The 24,121-nt window shown below is 52.0% G+C and overlaps 4 protein-coding genes across 4 annotated transcripts; 2 read left to right on the top strand and 2 right to left on the bottom strand.

Annotated features, from left to right (window-relative positions):
• Positions 1-5,694: 5,694 nt before the first annotated feature.
• Positions 5,695-7,959, bottom strand: NCLIV_057380 (conserved hypothetical protein; the record flags this gene model as incomplete). Its single annotated transcript, XM_003885294.1, has 5 exons — positions 5,695-5,796; positions 6,285-6,374; positions 6,844-6,980; positions 7,311-7,424; positions 7,851-7,959. The coding sequence occupies 5 exons, from the start codon at positions 7,957-7,959 to the stop codon at positions 5,695-5,697; spliced, it is 552 nt and encodes a 183-aa protein (XP_003885343.1).
• A 531-nt stretch (positions 7,960-8,490) lies between these two features.
• On the top strand, positions 8,491-8,958 carry NCLIV_057370 (hypothetical protein; the record flags this gene model as incomplete). The annotated part of the gene is made up of 1 exon (XM_003885293.1): positions 8,491-8,958. The coding sequence occupies one exon, from the start codon at positions 8,491-8,493 to the stop codon at positions 8,956-8,958; it is 468 nt and encodes a 155-aa protein (XP_003885342.1).
• Positions 8,959-10,681: 1,723 nt separating this feature from the next.
• Positions 10,682-13,216, top strand: NCLIV_057360 (hypothetical protein; the record flags this gene model as incomplete). The annotated part of the gene is made up of 1 exon (XM_003885292.1): positions 10,682-13,216. One exon carries the CDS (start codon positions 10,682-10,684, stop codon positions 13,214-13,216), a length of 2,535 nt encoding a protein of 844 aa, XP_003885341.1.
• A 2,060-nt stretch (positions 13,217-15,276) lies between these two features.
• On the bottom strand, positions 15,277-19,268 carry NCLIV_057350 (hypothetical protein; the record flags this gene model as incomplete). The annotated part of the gene is made up of 6 exons (XM_003885291.1): positions 15,277-15,451; positions 15,787-15,959; positions 16,714-16,859; positions 17,531-17,674; positions 18,049-18,091; positions 18,666-19,268. The coding sequence occupies 6 exons, from the start codon at positions 19,266-19,268 to the stop codon at positions 15,277-15,279; spliced, it is 1,284 nt and encodes a 427-aa protein (XP_003885340.1).
• Between the last annotated feature and the right edge of the window lie 4,853 nt (positions 19,269-24,121).

Here is a 24,121-nt window from a genome sequence, read left to right as displayed (position 1 = left end):
AAACCGAGAAAACGGAAACCGAGAAAACCAAACAGCGGAAGGGAACAGTTTTCTGAAGGAGGTAGGAAAAGGCGACGGTGAAAGTGGCGAGGACGGGCTCCAAAGAGCCGGCGCTTTCGTCAGGGAAAAAAGCGGAAGACGCGCACGTCGGAATGCCGGATCGGCTTTTTCGGCTGTCTGTCCAGCTGAAAAAAGATCCTTCCGTTTCCGTCGTACGTCTTCTTTCTGCGCGTTTTCACGTCGCCGTCCCGTCTCCTCTCGGGCGTCTCTGCTTCGACCGCCATGGCGAAGTGTCTCTTCCTCGGTCGACTGGAAACAGGAAGAAGATACCGACTTCCTGTGCTGAGTTGTTCTCAAGCATAAGCCGCCTCCTGGGCCTCTGCCGTTCACGCGTGAAAGAGGACGGTAGTGTCTCCTCTTGGGGATCAAGGAGGATACAGGCGAGAGCAGGTCGTGGAGGCCTTGACTGTCGGAGCCCTGAAAAGGCGGCGAGAAACGTCGCGTGCGCGCGCCGGAGGCAGCGTCTCGTCTGTCACCGGGAGAGCTCAGTGAAGAGGGAAGAGAATCAGGGAAGACGAGCGACGAAGGGACAGTTGGGGATGCGGGAAAAGGCGCGAAGAAGAAGGGAGAAAGCGAAGAAACCGCCCGCGAGCAAGGAGCGAAGGCAGAAGAGCTGGGGCCCCAGGGGACAAAGGAGGAGGCCGTGACGGGGCTGTCAAGGCGGAGACAGGGGAAGAGAAGGAGGAGAGAAAGAAGGGAGAAAACGTGACAGGAAACACCTCCCCCGATGCTTTTTTGAGAAACAGAAAGCCACATCTCTTCGGCGGCTTTCAGGGAAGAAATCAACTTTTGTTGCACGCCGCAGCTGCAAGCGTCGTCCGTTGGCGGGTTTTGTGGGCAGAAGACAAGGGGAGTGTCTTCCTAGCGGCATCGTGGAACCCTTTCTTTTCTTCATCTCGGGTCTCGCCTCCGAAACGAAGCGTGTGTTCGCGCTTGTCATCCTTGCTCCACACTTTTCCGCGTTTCTGCTCTCGACGCTTTTCGCTCGCAAGGCAGAAAAGAGCGTACGGTGACTCAAACGTCAACAACCCGAGCAGCATGCAAACCGCCTTCGCTCTCGGCACACCCTCGGCCGCGAAAAACAGCAGGAAGAACTTGCATTTTCGAGGCATGAAACGGGTCCAGGAGAAAGAAGAAAATGCGCAGACAGCTCCCGACAAAGAGGGCAAAAACCCTGCGAAAAGGCGGGTCTCGCGTGTGCGGTTTGTCGCGGAGCGCCAATCAGTCTGCGCATGCGCTGGCCGTTCGGCTCCATACCGAATTGGGTGTCTTCTTGTGGCTGATCAAGTACGAAGAAGTTGAGGGCGTCTGTGGCACGTGCCTCGTTTTTTCCTCGCACTGGGACAACTGAACGGCACGGTGCTTTTTGTCTCTTCGCCTCGGAAAGTTCGTTTCCTCGCCAAGTATCTGATCACGCTCGAGGACTCCCGGGGTCGAGCCCAAGCGGCTCCTGCTGGACGCCTGCAGACGAAGTGGTTTTTTTAACTCGCAAATCTGTCTGCGAAGTAGGTTGCCTGCGACGGGGAAGGGATAGTTCTTCAATCGAATTTGCCCAGCCGAAGGAGACAGACAAGAGCGCCTCGACCGCCCAGTGTCTCACAGATTCACGGCCCCGGCGAATGCCGGCGGTTCACCGGTTGCGAGAACTCTTAGGCAGTCCACCTTTTTCGTCAAAAGTTAGTGCACGTGGTGATCCCGGCAAGCATCCTCGTGGTAAGCGAGGAGCGTCTTTGCCCAAATCTCTCAGAGCCGGGGCCGTGTGTGTGTCTGCTGTGGAAAAGCACACGCGTGGAGCGCCTGAAAATTCAGAGGAGAGACCCAGCAAGAGAGCCTCGCCTCGACACGGCTGCAGCGTCGCCTGTACGAACTGAAGATTGCCGTTTCGTGAAAAAGGCGCAAATACAGCAGTCTTCACTGCGGTTCACCGAGGCCGCGTTGCTGCGTATGAACCTGTGGAGTCACCACATCCACTTGAAAGCGGCGAGCCGTTCGTGATGCCGACACGCCCGCTGACATTTGCACTGTATCTCGTAGGTGATGCTCCTTCGCAGAAAGAACGAAAGTAGCCCCAAACTCCAGGGGGTACGGACTGGTGTGTGTGTGAATGGGGTTTTTTGTGTGGTCCACGCATCGCGTCGCAGGCACTCAGCCAGTAGGCGCTTCGAGATTTATCTTGGCGCCGGCGAAAATCGCCCGACACAGAGCCTCTCTGCTGACGAGACGCCGAGGCGCATGGCCGCAAAGTGTCTGAAAGGGACTGAATTCTAAACGAGGGAGAACTTTGCAATCGTCACCCTTGACCCGGGAGAGAGAATGGCGACGCAGCGGCAGGAACTCGCTCACTGCGTTCTGGGGGAACAGGAATCTGTCACACCGCAGAGAACGCTGCCACATGCCTACGTTGTGTTCAAGATCTCTCAGTTTAAAAACCTCTCGTGGCGGACGTCTCCGACCTCTGCACGCGTGTGTAGGCACCAGAGCCTTGAGTAACACCTTTCTGGTGTTTGTCCCTGTTTACCTGCATCAATCCAGATCCCACGACCCAAAACAAGGCACAACGCAGCCTGCTTTCAGGCCCGAGACACAGGCAGCACACGCAGTGCGCGAGGGAGACGAGGCGCCGCGGGAAATCGCTGGTTCCCCGGGTGTAACTTCCACTGTAAATTTCCTCGGCATCGAAGGACGAACAAAGGAGGCAACGCAAAAAACCAGGACACGCCACAAGCACAAACCCACATTTTACGGTCCAAACGCACGCTGCGTTACAACAGCCTCGCTCTGTTTCATTGCTATTCCCCTTAGCAAACAGAATCGACGCACGTTCCGTCGCCAGTCAGCCTTCTGCTGCCTCGTCTCGACCGAGGCACGGAAGAGAGACGTGGAGGGACAGTCTTCCCTTTTGTTTCCGACAGGAAGAGCTCTAGAGAAACGTTTGGCTTCGACTCGTTCCTGTTTACTTCGCCATCTTGTCAAATCACATCTGGAACCACAAGATTTCACACACTTTGGCAGTGTTTTCACTCTCACCTCCGTCCCAGCCTGCGGGTTTCTCTCTCACGTGTGTTGCGCCTACGCACCCAGTGCGTGGGAGGAAGCTGGGAGGCGGCGCTCTAACGGGAAAAGAGTGCGTTTTTGTCGGATTTATGTTTCTTGTTTTGCGAAAAATTGTGTGCTGTGTTTCCCCTTTACTGCGCCATGACGATGCCTGACCGAGGAAAAGAACGCTCGCTGAAACTCGAACATCACGCTGGCTCCAAGTCCCGAGTCCTCGGCGAGCGCTCGCACAAGCAGGGAAGTGGGAAATACAACTGGGGTACGGCCGAATATAATCGTCTCTTTGTATAGACTAGATTCCAAAGCGCGGCAAAAGCATATTTATTTATATGTGTGTAGGCAGCTTTATGATATGACGCTTTCCGTCGGAGCAACACACGAAACGCCTCGTGGTACTTCCTTGGAACAGAGCGAGTCGGTGTTCGAGATGCGACGTGCTTCAGGGATTCATACTCCACATCCATTCGCGTTTTCTCTTGTGCGTTCGTTTCCTGGTTCACGCCCTTCAGAAGAAGTGACAACATAGGGGAGGGTGGAGCACTCGACGTGGGCGTGCTGGTATATGACGAACCGAGTTAGGAAGGACGCAAAGTGCTCGTCGTTTTGCCATCTTTCGGGGGGCGCTTCAGTTACATTTACACCGAGATGGGTGCAGAATTGAGGTTTTCTGCTTCTGTCTCGTTAAGCTACTCTATAGGGTAAGTGTTCAAACGCCCAATCCTAGTTTTCTCCACAGTCGGACACACTTTTTCGGGCCCACCACCGTTCGTGTTTTCCCTTCGTACAGGCCACGTCCCCGATCGACTAGAAGAAGCAGATAGCTTCGAGCAAGCGCGTGACAAAGACGGTTTGACTTATGAAAGTGACATGCCGCAGCAAACAGGAAAACAAAGGGAGACGCGGAGAGAGGACGAGAGCCGAGATACCGAGGTGAAAGGCCCTCAGTAGAGATCTCGCCAGCTGAGACGCGTCAGGCGAACGGCTGTGTCGCCGGTGTCCCTGACGCGCTAGCAGCGGCGAAGCAGGAAGAAAGCAAAGACAACGAACGTATGCACAAGGAAAGACTGCGGAAACACCAAAGGCTGTGTTCGCTGCAAGGCGAAGACCACGGCTGACATGGTGCGTAGAGCGAGATAACACAGAAGGCCGGTTTCGCCGGGAAAAAGAGAAGAAAGACGCCAGACACTCTCCGTTTCCCCCCTAACGCAAAGGTTGCCGAGGAGGCACACGCAAGTGGAAAGAGGGAAGCATGCGTGGGAGAGAAGAGAGGCGGGGATAGGGAAAAATAGAGAACACGCGGAAGAAGAGTGGCTTGTGCGTTTGTGAACTTGAGACGCCTTTCTACAGAAGCAGAGGAGAAAAAGGAAGAGACAAGCTGTGCACATGGTGTAATGGAAGTTTGCGGGATCCTCCACCACGCACGAGAGAGAGTTGAGAGGATGATCTGACATGTTTCGCCGTTCCAACCCCGAGGCAACATGCTCAAGGAACCGCGCCGTGCCGCGTGTGTTTCTCGCGCTTGTCTACGGGGGCTCTTGGGCCTTTCTATGCCTTTCAGCGCGTCCCTGCTCGTGTCTGTTCATTTCCTGTGTTCTCACCGTCGTCAGGGTTTCTCAGAACGTATAGAACAGTGAAGGAAACAGTGGCTGCGGTGTGCGCGTAACGTCTCATTTACAGGGGGAAGAGCCAGCGGGAGGGAAAAAGGGAAGGAAACAGAGAACGGCACGGGAGGTTCTCAAACGGAGAGGGAAGAGCGGATGTGTCGCGCCGCCAGATGCATGCAATCGCTATTTCGTTCTACGGTGGGGAAACAATTTCTTTGCCACCCGAGAAACAAGGGAACGCCGTCCGTAATCAAACCCCTTAATCCAAAATGCAACTCACGAACCCTCCTTTCATGTGCATACATTTAAATATTTACACACTGCACATACTCTCATATCTATACGCGCATATATATATATATATATATATATATATATATATATATAGTGTCGAGAGTTCAGCGTGAAGAACGAGAAAAAAGTTACACATTTTCCCCCGCCCCGTTTTTAGGGTGACACCGTCGACATATATATATATATATATATATATATATATATATGGGATACGCTTGGTAGAGGCATGCAGCGAAAAGAGGGGGTCATACCGTAGGCGATATATATGTTTGAGACGGCATCTCTGTTCCGCATGCCCGCCCGTTAGTCGACTGCCAGGAACGGGCACGGAGAGGCAGAAGCAGTTCCTTAGAAAACGTGGTGGCCTCACGGCCCCAGGAGTCAAATGCGAGACAGTCACGTCTCACAGCTTCCCGAAGGGTAAGTGCATTTCTTTGTAAATGAAGCGTGCAGAAATCAGCAGTGTATGTACGCATGCAGATTTCTCTCTTAGTTTCTCGCGTCGAGGAAGTGTCCGCACCTTTCGGGGACGCGCACATGTTGCCATCTGTGGCGTCGCCAGGCATTGAGTGAAACTCGCAACAGAAGCTAGGAGAGAAGCGAAAAGGAGACGGCGCAGGGATGTACATACACCCCAGCGTGCGCATTTCGGTATCTCTTTTCCAGTTGCACTGCGTTCCCGTCAATTTGGGAAGTGACTCCGGAAAACAACATCCATCTTCTGCCCCTTTCTGTTGATGAAGTTAGGATCCACATAATCTGCAGGAAGAGGCGCGTCCGGCAGCTGCAAAGACACACAGCAACAGTCAACCAAGAGAGAAGATCACAAACAGAAACAAGCATGAAACGCGACAAGGAAGGAGCGAAGGAGACACTTTCAATTAGTTGAAAAAAGGAAAAACAGCCGACAAAAAACGAACCACGGCAGAAATCCACGTGCCCACCCCCGTACGCAAGCATGCACCCACGAATTCGTAGAAACGGTTCATCTCACCACACAAGCAAAACTGTGCATCTCTATCTCAATGTATACATATATATACATATATATATATATATATATATGTCCGTACTTATTTGTGTATTTATATATATGTATACATATGTATATATATTATATGCATCTACGCATGCATTTATAGGTGGATAAAGTTGAAATAGAATCAGATATACAGACGTGTAGATGGATGTGGAGGCGGGACTGACCGAGTCGAACCCCGTGGAGACAAGTGTTGTCTGTTCTCGGCGAGAGTTTCAGCTGTATTTGCTTACCGTTCCAACTTCATACGCCCACGCGACCTCCTGAGTGGCTACGTTGTACGAAGGATGAAATCGAGCCGACCCATCGGAGGGCAGAAGATGCTGTTCAGAACGGAAGGGAAAAAGACAAAACAGAAGTAGACGGGGCGAGCTACAGAGAAAACGCGGGAGAAGGTAGATGGGGAGATAAACAGATTATAGGGAGATAACAACAGAGGGAGACGGAGAGGGACACGCAAAGAAGCAGCCATAGGGACACACAGGGAGAAAGAGCGAGGGGACTACACTAATAGATAGAGAGAGGGAGGGGAGACACGACAGCGGCGGAGTGGCGCACGCAGAGACGATGGAGAAACGCGAAACAAAGAAAGGGGGAAGAAAGAAAGGGAGTCACGGGAAGTGTGAGCGGAAGCTGCAGAGAGGTGTGCAGGTTAGCTAGCTCGACGGCGAGAACGGAGAGGCAGAAGAACTCTCAGCTGGGAAAAAGCAGAGAGGTGCGCGAGGCGTTTTCCGTGAAAAAAGCCAGTGAATCAGATGCATCTGTGGGGAAGAAAGGATGCGCTCTGTGTACCTGCAAATCCTGCAAGGTGATGGCTGTGTAGGGAGGGGAGTAGTGAAGACGCGAGACATCGACGAAGAACGGCGGAGGAATATCTGCGCCTACGCACTGGCATCGAATCGTGGGCATGACCAGCTCCACGTGGTAACCTGCAAGGACACCAAACGAGGAACCAAAGGAAGGAGAACGCGCCAGAAAACGCCGGGTGCTTCTCCCTTGGTTTGGACTCGTCTCTATTGCGTTGCTTCAAGTCCCGCCAGGCAAAAATGCACGCATTTAAATGCCGCTTCCTGTCTTCCGGTCTTTCTTCTCTCCTCAAGCATGTGCATGTGCGTGCATGAGTGCATACGGGATGCAAAGAGAAGGCGAAAAACGCAGCTTCTAGAGCGCAGATGCGCGCAGCAGAGACGCGAGGCAACCCGCCGCGACTTTTGGCTCAAAAGGAGACACGAAAAAACCGGTACGGCCTTCTTTCTCACCCCTCTGGTAGGCGGGACAGGCTAAGAGCCCGACCATCGTGGTCGGGATGTCAACCTCGGAAATTTTGCCTTCCACGTGTCGCTCGAACTTCACAAAGTACAGCCGCCGCGCCACTGAAAACAGAACCGGGCGCAAAAAACGAGGTGAGAAGAAAGTGGAGACAGGAGGGCTCCTCCGTTTGAAGGAAGCGAAGGAACGCGCCAAAGAGAGAGGAGAGCTGCCTCGAAGAGAGACGGCCGCGTGCGCGAAAAGCAAAACGTTCGTGGTGGGCCAAAAACCCAGCACGACAGAAACAGAAGAAAGCAGAAAGGCGCACACCGACTGCTGACAGGAGACACAAATCTAGAGCCAAAAATAGCGGAGGAGCAACGCGAACGTGGAAGTCGACAGCGGCAACGTGGTGGACCAGAAGACCCGAAAAGAAGGATGGCAGGGAGGCTTCGCCGCCTGGCGTCACCAAACAGAGAAACGACGAGAAAGAACATCGAACACAGAAACACGCGAGCAGATTACCCACAAGCGGAAAAAAACGAGCGTACCTGGGTCTGCTTGAACGAAGGTTGGGATGCATTCCTCAATCCATTTCCCGATACGAAGGCGAAAGAGGCGAGCTTGAAACACTAAAATAAACGACGGCAACAAGCACATGTGACGGTGTGCATCTGTCAGAGCAAGAGGGGGTTGGTTTTACGTTCTCGCTGTCCTTCAACCTTTAATGGTTGGCTGTATGCCTCGCGTGTTATCGTTCGTCCTCCAACCAGAAGCTGGAATATCTTCTCTCCCGTCACATGAAAAGAGCCTTGCTTCCCAAGGTCCCCTCTTTTCACTTATCTTCCTGTCGATGCCTAATATATATATATATATATATATATATATATATATACAAATATATATATATATATATATATATATATATACAAATATATATATATATATATACAAATATATATATATATATATATACATAAATATATATATATATATACAATGGTATTTAGGGGAAACGGGATCAAAAAGGGAGAAGTGTCGGGAGTAGAGCGGAAAAGGAAGTCTCTTTTGTTCGCGACCGTGAGGCGTGATTTCCGTGTTTTCTTGCTGTCGCTTCACGTGGCGACGAGCGTTGTGTCCCTGCCTCTTTCCTTTGTTCTGTTTTCTTTGCTCACAGTAGGAGAGATGTCCATGTTGTTCATCAAACGCAAGAGCTTCCAGTGTGCTTCGGTGGATGGCCAGCCGTCTTTCAACTCCGTACTTCTCCACGACGCATGGCACGTATCCCTCTCGCTGGATGTCTTCTTTGCGAACAAATCTCTCCCACGGTCTGCAGTCGACGTCGACTGCGGAGGAACGCCCTGCGCCCAAGATCCCGCACTGACTTCGTGCGCTGCCGACGATCATCTCTGCGAAGCTCATCTTCCCGCTGTGCTCCTCCGCAGGCTCCTCTTCTCTCTCTCGGTCTTCCCCACGTCGAGAAAACGACGAGGAAGAAGAAAAGGCAGAAGACGAGGGAGAAGAGGAGAGAGAGGCAGACGGGTGGCGCTTGGTCACTTTGTCGAAAGCGATCGCATTCTGGGACTGGAAGAAGCGCACCATTTCCTCGCGCATCGCTGGCCACTGCATGCGGATGAGATCGGCTTTGTAGTTTTTTGAGGAGAGGGTCTGTTCTTCGCGCGACTCTTCGTCACGCGATTCTGTCTGGGTGGCGCCTTGCGAAGCGAAAAACGCTCGGCCGCCTGGAGAGGAGGCAGTGGAGCTCCTCTGCGAGAAAGGGAATCGCGAGAACGGTGACGGATGAAGGGAAAGGGGCGAGGACAAATACGCGAGAAGAGGAGAGAACTGTGGAGAAGAGAAAGGGAGACCGAGAGGCCTGGAAGGTTCGCAGTGCGCATCATGGTCCTTCTCAGGCGTTTTACAATCCCCAGGGGAAGACGAGAGGCGCTCGAGACTGCGGACAGCGCGTAGGGAATGAGATGAGATGTACGAGGAAGCGGAAGACAACCGCCCGGCACTTCCTCCTTGCGAACAAACCTTCTGCTGATGGCGAGGCCTCTCCCTGTTCTGATCTTTTTTCCGACGGAAGGCACGGAGAGACAGAGACAGCTCCTCCTGGCGGCCGACCACTAGAGAAGCGAATCTCGATTTTGTTTGATGATGCTCCTGAGCCTGAGCAGAGGTCTGTGGAGAGGAATCGGCAGAAAGAGAAGAGATGGCAGCAGAAGAGGACGGACAGCTGCGCGCCGGAGACGGGCGAAAAGAGAAAACAGAGGCGGAAGACGCAGGCGCTGGCGAGCTCCGGAGAGCGAGACGGCGGCCCGCGGCGAGAGGGAGAGGCATGCGGGCGACAGCTGACGGAGCAGCCGCCATCATGGCGCATCAGACGAAAAAAAACAAAAATGGGAAACGAGAGTAGAAAGCGAAGAGGACACGGAGATCAAGAACTAGAAGGTCAGAAGCTGGAGAGCAAGAAGAACGAGAAAAACCAGGAGGCGACTAGACGACGAGCAAGGAGATCAAGAGGAAGATCAAGAGTTGAACAAGAAAGAGAACAAGAGAGAGACCGAGAATGAGAGCAAGAGAAGGAACAAGAAGAACAGGGAAGACGAGGAGAAGAGCAAGAAAGTGAACAAGAAAAAGAACAGAAAGGGGATAGGAAAACGCTGCGAGATCGGATGTGGAGCAAGGAGAGAGAAAGGAATGATTCCTTCTGGACGAGGCCAGCTGATCGAGGCCGCCTGTAGGGACTTTAGAAGAAAAGAACAAACTCCGCGTCTCTCACCTCGTGTTCTCTCCCGCACAGGGAGAAAGAAAATGTTTTCTCCTTGTTTTTGGCTTTTCCCTGGACAACACACACACCGCTGCACATGCAGTTTTTTTCTGCATGCGTCGCGACAGAGGAACAGACAACGCGGCAAAAACAGTAGTGACAACACAGACGAATGGATTTCCGCTCCTCATCTTCTGTTCTTCTTCTGCTCCTCTCCTTTGCTTCTCCTTTTTCCTTCCCTTTGTCACGCAGTGTATGTACACCACTAGGGGAGGTACTGTGCGAGTCGGAGGAGACGGAAAACGCGGCTGTAGACGGTGTACCGAAAAGAAGAAAAGGTCTCCTTTTCGGGCTCTGCTCTCTCACGTCCTGGAATCGGGGAGGAAAGACACCTTTCTCTCTTCTCTGTCCTGTTTCTGCAAGCTGAGAGTGCAGGGAACGGACAGTGCAAATCGGATTTTTTTTTGCGAAGAGCCCGTCTTCAGTTTCTCTGTTTTCCCGCGGCGAACCTGCCGCTGCCAGGTCTCTCGTTTATCTCGCTCGACTGTTTTCTGTTCGACCTCAACACAATTCTGTCGTCCTTCCTGTTCTTCCTCGTCTCCTGCAGCCATGGACGCCCCCGCTTCCTCCTCTTCCTCCTCTGCCTCCTCTTCCTCCTCTGCCTCCTCTTCCTCCGCGTCATCTTTTTTCTCTCCCTCTTCTTCCTCGCGTCCGCCTTTCTCAGTAGGCCGATATCCATCGCATTCACGCCTGGATCCGTCGCCGTTGCCGTCGTTCCTGTCTCCCGAAGCCGCCGCCTCGCAGCTCGGCAGTTGCTCGGTTCTCCTCCTCAATCTCCCCTGTGGCAACGGCTCCACGGGCCCTCCCGTACAAGTCGGTCTCGACTATGCGCTCTGGAAAGTTGGCCCGAATTTCTCCGGCGTAAAGTGCATTCAGCCGGGATGCCATCTCCTCTACACTCTTCTGGATGCCTCTTCTTCCTCGGGATCGGCCGGTGGAGAGAGTGGCGGAAGCGGGAGTTCGGCTTTCGAGTGTATGTACACCTCGATGCGTGTGGAAGAAGCGATTGGCGGCTGCAAGGAGGGCATTGGGGCGGTCCAAAGCGAGTTTCTGTTTCTCACGCCGAATGCAGTTTGCGTCCGGAGGTGGAATCCGAAGCACTCTCGCCTGGAGAGGCTGAAGGATGAAGACGAAGAAGAGCGATTCGTGCGCGCAGTTCGCCGCCTCGAGCTAGACAAGAAACTCGGGGTGTATCCGCAGCAGTATGTGCGCATGTGGAGCGTCCTGACGGACTTCATTTCGCCCGCCTGTCTCGAGCGCATTGAACCCATCAAGGGACTGTTTGCTGCCCTGCCTCTCGACCTGACGAAGGAGGAAGAGGCTCTCCTCGCGGGCCGCCCGACGGCGGAGACCGCGCCTGAAAAGACGCGCAAAGAGGCGGGCGGAAGCCTCGGAAAGCCGCGACGCGCCTCCACACGGTCAGCCTGCGACGGAGACGAGGTCTCCATGGAGGGCGAAAGCGATGGAGATGAAGAAGAAATAGAAGACGTCTCTTCCACAAAAACGCCTGTCGCTCGATTCTTCTTCTCTGATGTTCCCTCCATGCGCGCCACGGCGGTCGCAGCGGCCCGCCGCGCGGAAACCGAGGCGCGGAGACAGGGCGCGACCGCGGTCGCGGCGAAGGCCCTTGGAGCCCAAGCTCTGACGCGAGCCGCAGTCGATCCGAGTCTGGGTCTCCTGTTGCTCCTGCGAGATCTCCAGAAGCTCCTGGCGAGGCGCGAGGGGAGGAGACCGGAAAGGGAAGCAAGACAGAAAGGGCCGACGGCGGACGCCGGAGAGGCAGGTGGAACCGAGGCCGAGAAGACACCTGCCTCGAGCTGGGATGTCAGCGCCGCGCCGGCGGGCGAGAGCGGCCGAGCGGGGAGAAGAGCGCATGCAGCAGAAGGCACCGAGGAGGCGGAAACCATTGAGCAGGAAACAGAAGAGCACGAGAAGCTTGAGCAGGGACAAAGAGAGAGAGAAGAGAGAGAAAGGGCCGAGTGGAGAAGTATCGCGCGAAACACTTGGGAAAACCTTTTAGGCGAGATTCAACTAGCCTATCTCGCGTTTCTCCTGGGGCACCGCTTCGACGGCTTCGAGCAGTGGAAACAACTTCTCCTTCTGCTCTGTCACTGCGAACGCGCCGTCCACTTTCTGCCAGGCAAGCGCACTTGCACAGACTCTCGAACGGGGATGGAACAGAAGCGACAACCGCGTCGGGGCACAGAGAGATTCCCCGTTGTGTCTGCGGTGACTGCTCTGACTGAATTGCAGCTCATTCTCGCAGGTTTCGGCTTCTTGACGGACACCGCAGTTTCACGGAATCCTTCGTTGACAGCGTGTCCCATTCCATTCCAGTGCAGATGCAGATTGACGCGCATTCGTACCCGCAACTTGGTGTGCATGTCTACACAGACTAAGTGGGGTACCGGGGTGGTTCGTGCTTGCGAGGCTTGGTCGAGGCGAGCGCTCGACAGGTGTCTTTGCGTCCGTTTATCCCGTTTCAAGAGCACTTGCATGCGCACTTCTCATGACTCTGTGTGTGGTGATCGTGCGCTGTGGATTCTGTCAGAGTTGTACGTCTCCTTTCTGCGCCTCCTCTACTGCCAGTTAGAGCAGTGTCCCGATGACCTTCTCCACGACTCGCTGTTGCAGCGGTCCTTCCTCTTCTCCGCCGCAACCGCGCTGGTGGGCATCTGCCTCAATGCCCCTTCGGTGCCTGTCTCTTCCTCGCCTTCTGGTGGAAACGACCGACCGGGGCCTTCGGGCGTCGACAGAGACACACCACAGCAAGAAAAGAGAGGAGAGAGAGAAGTATCGAGAGAGGGAGAGACAGAAGGCGAGAGAGACGAGACAGAAGGCGAGAGAGACGAGACAGAAGGCGAGAGACACGAGAAAGAAGTGCTCAGGAAGGTGGATGAACGGGCGCGGTGGCTGCAGCGTCTCCTTCGTCAGACTTTCGCGTTGCGGGCGGGAGCAAACGAAGAGGGGGAAAAGAGAGAGGCGGCTGTGGACGAGGCGGATCTCCTCGATGATGAAGACGGACCCGTCATTGTCGATGAAGAGGAGCTGCGAAGAGCGGGATGTCTTCCAGAAGACATGTAAAGAAAGGCCAACTCCTGGGCAATCACCAGGAACCGGCGCTCTCCCGTGGGGTGTATAGACACCCGAGGCGAAAGCTTTCGTCAGGGCAGAAGGGCGTGCATTTCGGCTTCCGCTTTTGTTTTCTTCCAGGATGTTTCCTCACGTGAGAAGCCAGGTGAATCTCTGTGGATTGCGTGCATTCTTTCTCAGGTTTCCTTGACCCGAATGCACGCTCGTTTTCCGTTCTGCGTTTTCTGTGCATGCGGCGTGCTTTCCCCCACTCTCTCCTTTTTTGGCATCCCGAAGGAGGTGCGCGTCGCCTCCGCAATCTCTGCTTTTTGCTTGTTTTCTCTGCCTCTCCCTTGTGAAGAAGGCGTGAACGTCTCCTCTGACAGGTCCTCTTTAATGCGAACAGGTTACCTTCAAGTCGCTCGCTCTCCGTTCTGTTTGCTTGCTGCGTCTTCCTGTCTGCCTCGTCCTCTGTCTCCGCCCGGCCACGTTGCCTCGCTCTCTTTTCTAGACTGGCTTCATCCATAAGCGCTTTCGGTTTCCTCTTTCTCTGCCTCTCCTGCACTCTCGTTCTTTCTTCTTCCACTGTACACATCTCTGCACTCACCTAGCAGAGAAACAAAAAACGACTTGTTTTTCTATTACCGAAGATTTATGCCAACATCTGCATACGTACACATATATATATATATATATATATAGATAGATAGATAGATAGATAGATAGATAGATAGATATAACATACACGTTTATACATACATATATATATATATATATAATTACAACTGTGAGTGCATGTATATATATATATATATATATATACATGTGTGTGTATCGTTTGAAGTGAGTATAGTTAATCAGTGTGCATGCATCTCTTTTAATGTGGAGAGAGTCAGTGCAGACCTAAAGGGGCTGTTAGTGATCTACGCAGTCCTTCTCGCTCTTTGGCGTCGTGCCCATCGATGCGAGGATTCTGAGCCGTTTGAAACTTTCGCGTGAATCCTCACATTTTGAACTCGAAACCGCAGCTTTTGTCGGTGAGATGCGCCAGGGAGAGACAGTCTACAGTAACTTCTGACAGAAAAGACGAAAGGCTGCGTGTATTGACACGGGAATTCACTGTTTTAAATCGACAAATAATTACGGCGACGTCGCCAGGAAACCCCCACTCGAGATCGGCTGGACCATAAAAATGCATGCGGAAATATAGACACCGAGACTGGTCAAATAGAGAGATAGGCAGCTAGATGGACCAATAGAGATGTATATATATACATATATATAGATATAGATGTATACAAATATATATTTATATATATATATATATATATATATGCAGAGAGAGAGATACGCAGATAGAGCGGGAGAGAGCTAAAAAGATAGTATATCGATTTGAAAGTTTGAGAGATTTGCAAATTCGCGGATGGCAAGTGAACTCGCGGCGCTCTGAACCACTCCCCATTCGCGACCAGGCAGGACGAAGACGGGAGGGGAAAAAAGAAGTGCACCGACAATGGAGACAAGCGCGCGAGATGCAATTGACGAGGAATCGGACAAAAACGTCTGTGTGCTTTCTCAGGCTCACCAGGGGTGAACAGAAATGATTTTCTCTCCCACGGGTGCACTTGACAAAACATATTGCGGATTCCGCGAAGATAAAACAGGCAACAGGGATTCCAATGCAGCCGCGAAAGAAGGCAATCAGCGATGAGCCCTCAGTTTCTTTTTCCACCGAGCACGCATCTTGCGCCAGTCTCGGTGATTCTCCGTTCTTTTCTGCTCTCGCATTTCCCTTTTAAAACGGAACTTTCACAGGCCTGCCAGCCGAGGGGCGAGGTGTCTCCTCCGAGAGGGCTGATTCCCCACAGCATCCGGACCGCAGCGCAATGCGCCGAGCTCAAACCTTATCAGAAAGTAGAAGAAGAGGATCGTTCCCAAATTCCCCGTTCTTCGCTACGATAAGTAGACCTAAATCCTCCGCATAACCGAGGAAAGGAGATTACTAAAGTGGACATCGCGGTATTCGTACAGCGCTTCGACGCGCGTTTCGTGGTTTCTTCGTCCTACCACGCTCACGCTCGTCGGCTGTCTCTCGAGCTTCGAAGCATCCTCAGAGTGGTGCGGATTTCGGCCAACAACACGGACAGCTGCGCGTCTTCTCGCTGGCGTCTCAGGACGTCGAGAATCGCGCCCAAACCGTCAGACGTGTCCAGGAAATCCTCCACCCCGTTCACATGCATGCGGCATCTGCGGAGGACCAAAGAAACCCAAATGACCTCGACGCGCTTATAGGCGCATCCAGGGCAGCAGCAAGTATATATATATATATATATATATATATATACATATACATACATATAGATTGATTCACATATATCTACATGCTTGCGAAGATATAAGCAAACGTCTGCACACCTGCATGTCTACCTCCATATATATATATATATATATATATATATGCATATGTCTACGAATGTCTTTGAATCTATCTGGAGTTATGTGTGTTTCGTTTTTATGTGTATAGTTGTAAACAAAAAGTATGGCCGCATCTGTATGCACGCTTCTCGTGTGTGTGCGCTCACCTGTGGTCAGTAACGACGTCTCTCTGGAAGTTGTAGGTGCGGATTTTTTCACTTCTGTCTTTCGATCCTTTCTGGGCGTCGATGGCTCTTCCTCGTTCTTCTGAAGCTTTCCGCATCATCTGCTGGAGAAGCTGCGCCCTGAGAAGCTCCAGCGCTAAATTCTTGTTTTCAGTCTGCAGGCGCCAGAAAGACACGCGCATGCAGAGCAGGTACAAACCCGAGAGAAAACGGGGAAGCCCGCGAAGAGCAAAAAGTGGAAACGCCTCTCTCCCTTTCGCTCTCTCTTCTTCTCTCCCTTGCTCTCTCCCGCGTTCTCTCTTTCTTCCTTTCTGTCTTTCTCTTTTCCCTCTCTCTTTCCCTCAACTTCTCTTTTCCCTCTCTCTTTCTCTCTCTTCCTCTCCTTCTCTCTCTCTTCCTCTCGTTCTCTCTCCTTCTCTCTCCTTTTTCTCTCTTTCTCTTTCTCTCTCTCTTTCTCTCTCAGCACGAGCGTCTTCTCTGCCTGGTCGAGCCGGCAGCGAAAGCGCGGAAGGGTGAGAAGGAAGTTGTCCCCGTCTCGCTAGGTGGACGAGAGATATGCGAAATCTGAAAGGCTTCCTGAGGCGGAGGCACGGCTCCCACGGCGCCGCTACAGAAATTCCAGCATGTGTCGATTGGCCTTTCCCAAATCGATTAAATCGTTAGCAGCAATGCGCCAAAGAATTCCACAGACACCGACATCGGAAAGCGTGCGACCGCCGAAGTGAAAACCATATGAGACTCGGGTAGATTAGGCCTTCCATTCAGCGGCCCTCGCAGAGAGGCTTCCGAATCACGGGGGGAGGGGAGGAGGAGAAGACAAAACAGCGACGCAGAGAAAGGAAACGCTGTCGCGGTGGGACGCCCAGAGCGTCCATTCAAGACGACGGGGAACAGACGAAGCTCGCGTACCTGGCTCTGTGTCCGCATGCAGTGTACAGACACCCCTGTCGGCTTGTGCGTGATCCGGACCGCCGTCTCGCTTTTGTTCACACTCTGGCCGCCGGGGCCACTCGCCCTCATAAAGTCGATCTTTAGCGTCGGAGGCGACAGGTCGACTGCCGCCGGAGAAAGCAAGGAACGAAGAGAACGATTGAGGCATAACAGAGGAGAGCGCGAAGGATGGACACGCACCAAACGAAAGAGAAAGATCAAAAAGGCGCAGGAGAGAACGGAAAAAAGAGAGGTCAAACGCACAGAAGAAGCGCAGAGCTGACAAAGAGAAGGTGTCTTTATCCTCTCGGAGCAAAAGTGACAGCAAGTGCAGTTCGGAAGAAAGCCTTCCCACAATATCTGTCCTGTCTCTTGATATAGACACAGGTATATGTATATATTCATATTTTGCGTGTGTTTATACATGACTGTGTACATGAATGCATGAATACAAGTGCGTGCGCGTAGCGGCGCATGGAGTTCTGTATTGCGGCATGTACGTGGGTGATGATTTGTATGTGTGAAGATGCACAGAAGCAGGGTGGAGGTGTTCATACAGACGCATATGCAGACTGTGTTTGAGTCTCTGGAGAGCGCGGCTGCGCGACGTGGAATCACGGTTCAAATCGTAGATGCTCAAACGCATCGAAGAAAACACTCTCTCATGAATGCACAGAGGCAAACCCTTCTGCATCGAGGTGTCCACGACAGTTACATATATATATATATATATCCAGGTTTGTGCGCGTTATCGTGTCTCTGAAACAGAGTAGCGCAAAGCGGAAAGTGAGCGTACTTTTATCCTCGAGGTTGCTGCTTCGGGGAAGCACTGTGACGGCAGTGGCGGAAGTCTGCATGCGGCCACGAGCCTCGGTGGGCGGCACGCGCTGAACGCGGTGAATCCCCGCCTCCAAAGACAAAAACCGGAACGCGTCGGGTCCTGAAGAAAAACCAAAGAGTAATCGCTCGTGTTCGCAGAGAGACTGCGCCGTTCCCTCATCTTCATTACGTCTTTCTAAATCTGTAGATATACAAACACATGATTGTTCGGATGTATGTGGACGTATGTATATTCGTAAATACAGATATATATATATATATATATATGTAATTAGGTAGACGTGGCCCTGTCCACATATGTCTGTTGAAAAAGCAGAAGGCGAAGAAGAGAGACGCTTTGGAGAACGTGGAGCTTGCCTTCAATTTGAGCGGAGGCTCGTCGGTAGCCGCCTCTCTCCGTTTCCTGCCAGTCGAGGACGCGGAACGACCAGCCTCGCGAAAGAGCAAAAGCCTCGTACATGCCGAACAAGTCACGAGAAAAGAGCGCCGCGTCTTCGCCGCCGACTCCCGCCTGAATCTGCGGATTTCCGAAAACGAGAACCAAGTCGCGGGATGGACCAAATCTCAGAGGGGAAAGACAAGAAAAACCGTGGCGTGTTTCGCCGCAGTTCGCGCGTTCCCCTCTCCTCTACTCGACCACGAAAACGGAACGACACGTTGACGATAATCGAAAAGGGTTCTCTGCTTCCGCCTGGCTTGAGCGCCGCCTTTCCCTCCTTTTCTCGTCCTTCCTTTTCCTGTGTCTGTGTCCCGTTCTGCCGTCCTGTTTCCCCTACGTTCCTTAACATCGCGGCTAATGCATTGTACCTGAAGGGTAGTCTCTCGCAGATTACGAGGGGCTACAAGGAATGCCATCCGACGCAGGGGTGTCGTTCTTCCTCGAGATCACTTTATGTATCTATATCTAGCTACGAATATACATCCACATCTTCATCTTTTTTACGTTTCCTCCCACTCCCCCTCTCCTTCGGTATCCTCCTGTCTCTCTCTCTCTCTATATATATATATATATATATATATATATCTGTTTTGCATTTCTTCGTGTAGTCCTTCTCCTTTCGCGTCGGCGCCATTCTAGATGTTGCGCTCACTTCGAGGACGGCGTCGCCCTGGAGAGCCAGTTCGTCATCTTCGGGGTCGGTGAGGAAGAAAGTTTCTTTGTCTTTCTGTTCCTCTTGGGAGTTCGTCTTCTCTTTCTCCCGCCCTGTCGAACTGCACGCCTCTCTGACCTCAGCCAGCCCCTGACGCAGAGCTCCTCGATTCAAGTAAAAGTCCGTGAGAAACAGTTCTTCGTTCCTGCACGCCTCCAGGTGTACAGACACCCAGTCGGGGTCGTCCGTGAGGAAGGCGGGGAGCGCGTCCTCGTCTTCTGCGTCCTTGCTGGACCGGCTCTGCTGGCGAGAGCCGTGCTCGTTCTCTTCCTCTGACTGTGTCTCGTCGGTGTCTCTTTCGCCGCCAGACGCGACCCGCAGAGGCCTCGTCGGGCTTCCTCGAGGAAGGCTGCAGGCTCTCTCTTCTCCCACTCTTCTTGCTTCCCCAGGAGAGGCAATCCGCAAGCAGAGGGCCTCGTGGCTATCTGCCAAAAGTTGCGTCAACACTTCCTTCTCCTTGCGGCAGTCCACGTACGCTTGGAGGGAGGAAAGAAGCGACTCTGGGAAAATCGAGGAAAAAAGCGCAAACTGACTGTGATGCATCGACCGCCCTCCAGGGCCCCGCGCCCCTGAGGTGTCTGCACACCCCAAAGAGCTTCCGGTCGCGGGAGAACCATCAGAGGGAGCGGAACCTGTCTCGGCCGCTAGCGGGTTTTGTGGTCCTAATAAGTCCCGCGATTCTTCACGGAGCGTGTACAGGAGCGTCTCCAAAAGACTGACGTCGCTCGAACTCAAACGCTCTCGTGGCAGATCCGCGCCGCCAGCCCACGTCGAGAGAGCTCGGCCAAAAAAAGGGGAAACACGCGAACGCGGAAGAGAGCGAGGAGAGAGAGAAGGGAAAGGACAGGACGCCGAAGCGAAACCGCGTCTTCGGATCCGAGAAGCACAGGGCGCTGAGGAGCCAGGAGCGGCAGGAGACCGAAAAGAAGGACAAAAAGAAGAGAAATGAAGGAACGCAGATGGAGAACAAGGAAACTGGAAAGGTGCATGACGTGACGGGGAAGACGAAGTCAGCAGGGACAGAGGACGGGAAGACAGTAAAGACACCGAAGAAAGGGGGAACAACCCACCAGACGCCGAACGAGCCGCAAAGCTCCGCTGGCAGGCTAAAGGAGAAGAAGCAGCGGGAGGAGAAGAAGCAGCGGGAGGAGAAGAAGCAGCGGAAAGAAAGAAACGAGAAGAACCAACGGAAGGAAAGGAAGGAGAGAAACCCTCGGAAAGAGAAGAAGGAGGATAGTGGGAAGGAGAGTGAGGTGCCTGAATCTTCTTAAGAACCCGGTTCCTGCAACTTCTTCTTCTAAAAGAATCGCTCACTCCCACAGGGGTACCCTCTCTCCACGTTTTTCGCGCTTCCCCGAGAAAGGGGAAACGCCGGCGAAGGTTCTGCATCCCGCCGTTCCCTTTCTTGGTATTTCTTGGTTCTTTTCAAATTTGGTGGGAGGCCTGCACGAGGCCTCGATATTTGAGGAAGAAGCAGGCTTGAAGAGTCAGGGATTCACCTTGTGGGCGAAGCGCAAGGAGACACGGGGAAAGTCTCGAAATGAAAGGCTTTCATGGAAATCCAGGCACCCCCCCAAAGCGTACATGAATAGTCGCATGCCCATCCAAATCTACCTGTAAATACGCGTCTGCTTAAGAAGATACGGATGAAATTGCATGAGAGCTTCCACGGCAAATTTGCCTGCGCAGACAGCTATACACATTTGCTCCGATGGGGGTTCCAACAGACGCGGGAGGGAAGGAAAAGAAGCCTCCTAACCTAAAATAAGAATAAGAACGGCTTGGCTGCGGCGTTCTGTGTCAGATCTCAGGTGTCTGTACACCACACGGATATAACCGCGGGCATCGATGCGGCTCTGGTAAAAACGTGGAGGCGTGCATTTTCGCAGGTTGATATCAAGCGCGTTTTTTCTCTTCACTGGAGAAGGCTGTTCCTCGAGCAGAAGCTTCGCCGCCAGTTTCCAGCGTCTGTATCCGCCACAGGATGTTGCAAGAGACACGGAGCACGTTTTCGGAGACAGAGACAGGGAAAAAGACGGGGACAGAGAAAGAGAGCGAACGGGGAAGAAAGAGGGAGAAGTCGTGGCTGTTCGTCTCTTCTTTTTGCGGGGCTGAAAGAAAGCAAAAGTGCTGTCTCTCAGAACCACAAATGATCTTTCGCTCTCTTTCTCTTGTCTGTTTGTTTTCACGGAAGAGATCCAACAGTCGAGAAGGCTCGCATGCGTGGCTAATCCCCCGCCCGAAGCACAGAGGTTTGCATCTTTCGTTTTTCCTCCTCTCTTTCTATCTTCTTCTCTTTGCTTTTGTTCTCCATTTCCTTCGTCTCTTGCCGCTCTCGTCTGTCCCTATTCTCGTTGAGATTGTCGCAGTTTTCCCATCTGTTTCCCTTTCTCTGGTCGTGCCAAAGACAAGTCGCCGCTGGGGTTCCTCTCAGGTCGCCCGTTCCCTCGGTGCTGGACTGCATGCGCACAAGTGAATAACCAGACCAGGAAGACACTTTAAAATTTCCGGGAAAGGGTCCAAGTTGATAAAATCGGAAATCGGTTTGCCAGAAAGGGAGAGATGCTCTCAACTGCTTTCACATTTCAGGCACATTTCAGGTACAGGGCCGCTGAGTCCATTCCGAGGGAGAGAACCTGGCTGCGGTAGCGGAAGGCTCGTTTCGATTTTGAGTCACGTTGAATCCAAGAATGTGCACAGGCAAGAAAAGTATGAAAGTCAACATAACACCGGCGAACAAAGCAACAAACAAGATATTCTTCGGTCGGAGTACCTCTCGCTGACCGGTTACATACTTGCAAAAAAATGTAACTCTGAGTAAATTCAAAGATACTTGGTTGCCGGTACTTTGTAATTGTGGACTCCTATGCAGTATCATACATAATTCGATTTCTCTGTTTATTCAGTGATTGGATCCAGTTGAAAAAGATATGCAACATCTAAACCAGGAGTCCATCTCGTACGATGTACTCCAAAAAAGTGTAGTTTTTAGAAACATAAGAAACCCATTGTTTAGTGCGTTACAGAAAGTGTAGCTTCAGTACGCTCACATTGTTGTTACACTATTATGTCACAATCTACCACCCAGATATTCAGGCAAGTACGCGACATGTAACTAAACGGCGTTATGCCAAAAAAGATCCGTTCTCGAGACACGCAAATACAACAGTTCCTTTTATGGACTTTTAGACTACTCTCTTCCTCCTCAGCTCGAATACCTGGTTCTTGCTTTTGCCTCTCTCCAGGAAGAAAAAGAGAGGGAAAGGGTCGGAGGAGGGAAGGAGAGGGAGGTACAGGGGAAAAAGAGATAGAGAAAGAGAAAGGTTTAGAGAAGAGAAAGGATTAGAGAAGAGAAAGGTCGATGAAGTAGACACGTAAAGAGTGAGGTCAGGTCTCCTCGGCGGTGCCGCGAAGGAAAACTCCATCAGCTTTTCCCCTCTCCTCTTCAGAGACAAAGTGAACGTGGCGGGGGAGGCGCTCACAGGAAGCAAAATAGAATCATTACTACACATTCAAGCATCTACATCCACGCAGACACACTTACATCTATATGTTTACTCTATATATCCAAATATATATATATATATATACTTATGTAGATGTATGATAATATCTTTTGGACACATACGAGCATTTATATGTCAGAATAGATTCATACCTATGTATGTATCCAGATGTCAGACACGATGCACCTCGCAATATATATATATATATATATTATATTATATATATATATATATTATATATATAAATATATATTATATATATATATATATAAATATATATATGCATATATATATATATATATATGCAGAGAGGGATTGTGAAAAAAGGCTGGGGAGCGCCGAAGAAGGGAGACAGAGCTCTGGACGGCCGTTGCAGAATCAGGAGAGACTCGCGGGGGCTTCGTGAGGCTTAAGAAAACTTTCGCGTTTTAGATCGCGCCCTTCCTCTTTTCGTGTGGAGCAATCGACTACTGCGCTGAATTACAGAACTCGTCTCAGACCTGCGAGTTTGCGGATCGAAGAAACCTCTTTCCTTCACTTCGAAGACCAGAAAAAGGACACAACGTTGCTTGGGGGGCGTCTCAAAACATCGCGTTTCCTCACAAGGCTCCTCACCATTTCTCTCGCTTTCAGCGAGACTGCCTTCGCATATGGAGTGCAAACGATTCTGGGGCAAAACTTGAATACCTACCAGAAGTTTCTGACGAGGGGCGTGCTATCTGGTTAAAGATTTTACGATGACAAAGCATGCAGGACTGCGTCGCGAATGTTTCACACAACATAAGTCTCTGCGCTATCGCAGGCAAATTGGTTTTGTTTTTCGACGTGGCCTCTCCTACCGACACCTCTTTTCCGCTCAGCACGTACTGGGCGCTCGTGTGCCTCTCGCTTTTTCTGTAAACTCGCCGCTTCGCTCACCGTTTCTCGCCTGCGGAAGACGCAGCCGACAACCTCGAAAGCAAAGACCAGCCGGAGAGTGCTTTGTGATATGGCGACGCTTTGCAGTCTGACCCTCTCTTCTCCGAGGACAAGAGCCCTCGATTATCCAAACCTTCTTTGCGCCACGATCGCAGCTCTCTCTCGGCGACTTCATTGCTGTGTTTGAAAGCACAATCTGCAAACACGCCAAGAAAGGCGACGGCGCAGTGGGCCTCCGGGGACAGGTGCTCTGCCCGATTCAAACCGAAACAGCCCAGGTGTCTGTTCTGTGCGCGAGGCAGTGCACTGGGAATTTAGGATGTTGCATGCTCCAACTGCTTCTTTGCTGGCAGGCAGGAAGCCGGAAGAATCTTTCTGCGTCCTCTCGTGCGAGAAGTGAATGCAACAGACGCGATGACGAGGGAAGACGTGCGGGTTCGCGTCTTTCGGTCCTTGTAAAAGAAAATTCAAATCGAGAACCCCCAAAACGAAGGCCGAAACAAGACCGCTTCATCCCCTTTTCCATTTGACAAGAAAAGACAGAGACACGGGCCAAGAAAAAACTCGCGTCCTGAACGAAGTAGACACGGCTCTGTCGACAGCGAGAGAGTCTGCCAGAGGGCGGCCGGCGCAGGTGTACAGACACCTGCGCGTTTCTGCTTTCGAGATACATCTTCTTCGCGATTCAAGAGAAACGCCCGAGAAAACAGTTGACGGAACGGAGACTGACAATGCAGCGTTGTCATTCACGTTCTCCATTCCGAATACAGTTCCCATCCTCCTTTCCCCTCCACTCCCTCACGGCACCGAAAGAAGCAAGTGCCTAAGACACAAACAGCGAGGTTTTTTGTTCAAGAAAAGCCCTCGACGCGCATGAAAAACCGGAACTCTTCTCGTCCTTTATGCCATTGTCTTTCTCTTCTTCTCGTTCTCTCAAGCGGCGGGCATCCGTGTCGCTTCCTTGCCCCTAGA

The sequence above is a fragment of the Neospora caninum genome, chromosome XI (genome assembly GCF_000208865.1).
Source record: "Neospora caninum Liverpool complete genome, chromosome XI".
NCBI lineage: Eukaryota > Apicomplexa > Conoidasida > Eucoccidiorida > Sarcocystidae > Neospora > Neospora caninum.
This window is presented reverse-complemented; position numbering and strand designations above follow the sequence as displayed.